Source organism: Aplysia californica, unplaced genomic scaffold (assembly GCF_000002075.1).
Source record: "Aplysia californica isolate F4 #8 unplaced genomic scaffold, AplCal3.0 scaffold00551, whole genome shotgun sequence".
Classification (NCBI taxonomy): domain Eukaryota; kingdom Metazoa; phylum Mollusca; class Gastropoda; order Aplysiida; family Aplysiidae; genus Aplysia; species Aplysia californica.
Genome location: NW_004797821.1, coordinates 7,727 through 12,719, shown reverse-complemented (window position 1 = coordinate 12,719; position 4,993 = coordinate 7,727). Strand labels below are relative to the sequence as shown.

The 4,993-nt window shown below is 39.1% G+C and overlaps 1 protein-coding gene across 1 annotated transcript in view; it reads right to left on the bottom strand.

Annotated features, from left to right (window-relative positions):
• LOC101847524 (BTB/POZ domain-containing protein 6) overlaps positions 1–4,993 on the bottom strand; it is a gene marked incomplete at its 5' end in the record, with an annotated part of 13,709 nt that overhangs the window by 4,048 nt on the left and 4,668 nt on the right. Inside the window, 3 exon segments of the mRNA XM_005106693.2 lie at positions 1,026–1,138; positions 2,746–2,859; positions 4,142–4,291. Of these exon segments, the coding sequence (XP_005106750.2) occupies positions 1,026–1,138; positions 2,746–2,859; positions 4,142–4,291 (377 nt within the window).

The following is a 4,993-nucleotide window of genomic DNA, read 5'->3' as shown; positions in this document are numbered from 1 at the left end:
GGGCACACTTGCTTATTGGGTGGTTTGGTCAAATTCGAAAGCTAAGTGGTTCCCAAGTTTTAGGCGGTAAAAGTGACGGACTTTCAAAAACATAACATTGTTTATAGATTATATGTTCCGTGCAATTTTCCAATGTGCGCAATCTTAAGATTATGTTAACGATCATATAAATGCGCGGCCATCTTAAGATTGCGCTACATGTTTTAATGATGGTATAATTGTACGGCACACTGAAGATTGAATTTATAGTTTATATTTTTAAAATATTAAAAAAAAATTACACTTCCATCTTTATTCTTTTACTCACATCTAGGAACATTCACATACATTTTCAAAAGTGAAAAAATACGAATATTAAAATTGAAATTAAAATTAGCAAATAAAACTGAAGAGCTCACAAGAGCGATACAATGCTAGGTATCAAACTCACACAGTACTTTTAATTTTTTTATATTCTTAAAACAAATTTTAAAAATTCACTTCCATTTTATTTATTCTTTTACTCACATCAAGGAACATTCATATATATTTTCAAAAGTGTAAAAATATGAAAATTAAAATCAAAGTGTATGAAATATTTTAAAATTAAAAAATATTAACGCAATCTTCAGATTGCCGCGCAATTATACCATCGTTTAAACACGCAGCGCAAGATGGCCGCACAATTATACGATTGTTAAAACGCCCAGCGAAATCTGAAGATTGTGCAAATAGGTAAATTGCGAGGAATATAATATAGGATAATAATATATAATAATATATACAAATATATAGACTATATCATTATAATTATGCATTCTTATAATGCATTGAGTTTACAATAATACATGCAACCAAAATAGAAAGATTTGTATATGAATTGGGAGACAAAATAAAAACACGAAAACTTATACAACTTATATACATCCAAAATTAACGTGACAATTTGGCACCTCACACCTTACTTTATTTAACTAGCAGGAAATAACGAAAACACAGTAGGCCTACACAGAATAGCTCTGACATAATCGGACCACGTGACCCACCTGGACGCGACAATGTATCGACCCATCACGTCCACTTTCTCCTCCTCTGAAAGCAACGAACCTGACACTATCTCTTTCACGAAAATGCTGGGCTCAAGCAGCGGAAAGCGAATCTGTAGTAAAAAGGAAGTATAGAAATACACCATTAAAATGTATTGGCCGTAAAGCAAATACATATGTATGTGTGTGCATATCTATATCGAGATGTTTCTGGTTTTGTTGAAGATCTATCACCGTACCGTTCTGACTACTATTTTAGTTGACGGTCTAACAGATTCATTCATTTTGCTTTGGGCACGCGAAAAGGATCAATTTACGTATTCCTTCAGCTTTTACTTTTATATCGGCGCAGGACTGTGTCATTGGCCATATCAATATGTTTTGGTGGTTAGCCTATACCTATAGTTTGTCCGGGGCGGCCCGGGGGCGGGGCGGGGGGGGGGGGGTGTGCTCACCCTATATAAACTATATAAGGTATACAAATAAACAATTGATCTCTTTGTCTGTCAATATTTGCAGAAAACGTTTGGGGTTGTGAAAAAAGAGTTACGGGTTGATTAAGCAAAAGCTACCATTTTGTTACGATTTGATCCGATCCTCCAAAACTAAGAAGTTTGATTTGTTATATCATGACGGGGTGGGTACAAGTGATCAATATCGTGGGAATGAACAGAGACAATCAAAGTGCTACCACTCGTCAAATGACAATGCAGAATCAGGTCTTCAATTGTTTGCTCGCGGAATGCACCAATTATAGACTGCAATGGACTTCTGGGTCTAATTTGATGAATTAAAGCAGAGTTCTATTTTATAAAAATCCCTAATTGATACAAGCCAGAGCTATAACATGTACCCGATCTGATCTGATCTGATCATGCATCTCGGCTCCATTTGACCAATGGAAATCCGGGTGCCCGTTGCAGACGGGAGGGCGTCGATCGCCCAACTCGTTGGGTGTAAAGAAACGCGTAAGTTTTTTGAAACGACGAGTCGGGCGATCGGTTTGTGCCACGATAGCCGCTTTGCGCTCTCATCTGGCTAGCAATCCAACCCGACGTGACCCGACCCGATTGTTCCAATGGGCACGCGGTTTAAGTTACAGACTTCAACATAAGTTAAGGACCACTTATAAACACTCTGAGTGGTCTTCTTGAGTCGACATGCACGTGGGCGTTCTTGGACTGATCCAATGGCTTGATGGTGCTGCCTCAAGCGGACAATGACAGAGTGTGACATTGCAAGCCTTCTGGCAACTTCTCGGGATCCAACTCCATCCTGCAGCCATGCCATAGCTCTGGCACAATCAAAGTCTCTCAGCTTCCGTCTTGGTGGCATGTTGATGCGATACTGGATTTTTGCGCAAACGGCAACTTTTGCCACCAAAGTGAGCACAGTTCAAGACAATACGTCCGTTTATGACATGCACCAGACATTTTAACTGAGGAATGTCCTTGAAGTCGTAAATTTGGCTGAAATTCCCCAAGGATTTCCTAGCTGCACGTGGTGGTTTTGTCACTTTAGGAAGCATTGGTAAGCTATAAACACTTTCAGAGCAAAACATTTTGAAACATTCCTTGCTGCCTTTTTTTTCGGATTTTAGAAAAATCTTGACTGTCTGTATCGAGGTGGTCCTTAACTTATGTTGAAGTCTGTGTAAGAATGCATTCGATCCCCATCAACGACCCCAGACGGTCACGTGGTCAGGCAGCGAAGTACCCACCATATAGAGAGTGTTTCCCAACATGATCCGACAGTTCTCGTCACTGACACACAGGCCCCGCCTCTGACACTCGGACTCCGCCCAGCGTTTGCAGGCTGACAGCACCAGCTCCTCCTTGAAAAGATTAATACAAGAATTTAAAAAAAGGGTTTGAGGAGGGGAGAGGGTAGTAGGCACGGTGCTTATCTTAAATAGATGATAATAATGTGCTGTTATTTGTTTGTTTGTCTGTCTGCCTGTCTGTCTGTCTGTCTGTCTGGGGGTTTTTTTGGATAAAAAAAAAATTAGAGTCGGGGGTACGACAATATTCACGAATCAGGTCAATTATGATGCTCTTGTTTTTAAAAACTCTTATTAAAGAGAAACTTATCGACATGATGCGTATCGACACCGAGCAAAGAAAAACAGACGAATTGTGGAAGAAGTAAAAGAGTAAAAACGGTTTAACATTTATGTTATAGTTATGATGATTATGATTTACAATGTGCGATGGATGATATAATATAAAATCGAAGTAGGAAAGTCTGGTCTAGATGTCAGGCATATCTTTCTTCCTGTCAATAGCATCAGTAACACCGACTTTACATCTTTTCCCTATGGGTGCACCCGAAAATCGTTAATTGTTGAGTTTAATCCTGAAGTTTCTGCCTCCGTGTTTGCTTATAGTTTGTTTTGTTCAAGTTTTAGTTTAGTTTTAGTAAGGTTTTACAGCGTTCGCAACTGCATTGTGTCAAATGAGCGCCAAGGGGTGGGTGTCAACAGAGAAGTCCAAACGGGGAATCAGGTTTACTCTGAACACCTCTCTAGCCTCAACAGCACGAAGTCTGCTTCGACCATCAAGGCACCCCGGAAATAGCAGTTCACAAGAGAGTGACAAACATACAAAAGAAGTACAGGAAAAATGACGATAGTAAGCACGATGAAAGATAAAGCAGCAGTTCCCTTTATGTTGTTCCGGCACAGTATGAGCATGACATTGATAAATCAGACCTTTTACAATTCTATTGTGCATAATAACGTGTTAATATCCCCCCTTTGGAAATGGCCTAAAGACATTACACTGTCAGTAGCACTGCTCTGGGGGAGGGGGGTGTTCACGTTTGAAATGTACGATAGTTTAAAAAAAATACTTTTCGGTATTGTCTGTTTTGATGATTGGACATGACACGACGCTGTAGGAGAGACATTTTTCCTTTGTGGTGGCAAACAACAACAACAACAACAACAACAGCAACAACAACAACAACAAAAGCACCTGAAAAGAATTCAATCCAAAGTAGATTATAATTATTATTCTTACGCTAGCTGATCTAATTTGGCTAGCAACGGACATATTATGTTGAATGTCTTTAATGAAGTTGTTCAAAGCCCAACCAGTTTCGCGTGGATGCCTTACTTTCGTCATAAGTTGATCTGATTGGACAATCGTGGTGAGGCATTCCTCGCACAAGTTGGTGACGTCATCAGTAGCCAGCACTTCCTCTGCTTTTCTCTGGATCACAACAAGAACTTTCTTCTGGAAGTCTCGCTCGTCGAAGAAATGTGCCTGAATTGAAAAGTCGAAAGGAAATATTAGGAATGTGAAGGGGATTGGGGAAATTCCTTTTATCCAATGAAACAAGCGATATGGCTGAATACTTTGGCAGAGTCACAATTTGCTGTTTTTAAAAAAAAGATCTTTAAGAAGGTGTCATAAATTTTGAACAGAATCTCCTGCTAGATCTATGACTATGAGTTCGTCTGAGAAAAATACTTATATTTAGGCTGCGACAAATAGATACAAGCATGGAAGGAAGAAGAAATTTTCAGCAAACTCCTCGACTACCGGACCCACTCCTGTCGTTACTACTTCTTTTTAAAATAACGACTTATTAGAGACGCTGATTAAAAGTACCACATAAAATCTACAAAAACACATTCTCACTTCGATCTCAATCAGGGATTGCCTTTAATGGGAGATTGGGTAGTTTTGCTGGGATGGTAATGAGAGGTATTGTTTAATTAATGCCCTTGTAGATTTGTTCAATTAATACCCCTCGTAGAAATACATAATATTTGATATTGGTGGGCGAGACGAAAATTTTTGCATCTTAAATGTGTGGAATGAGAGTGCCGCTACAAAAAAGGTTAACAAGCTGGATTTGGAAAAACTTTGTCCACTAAATCTTCAGAGGGAGGATCGTGATTTGGAGTATTACTACTACTACTACTACTACTACTACTACTACTACTACTACTACTACTACTA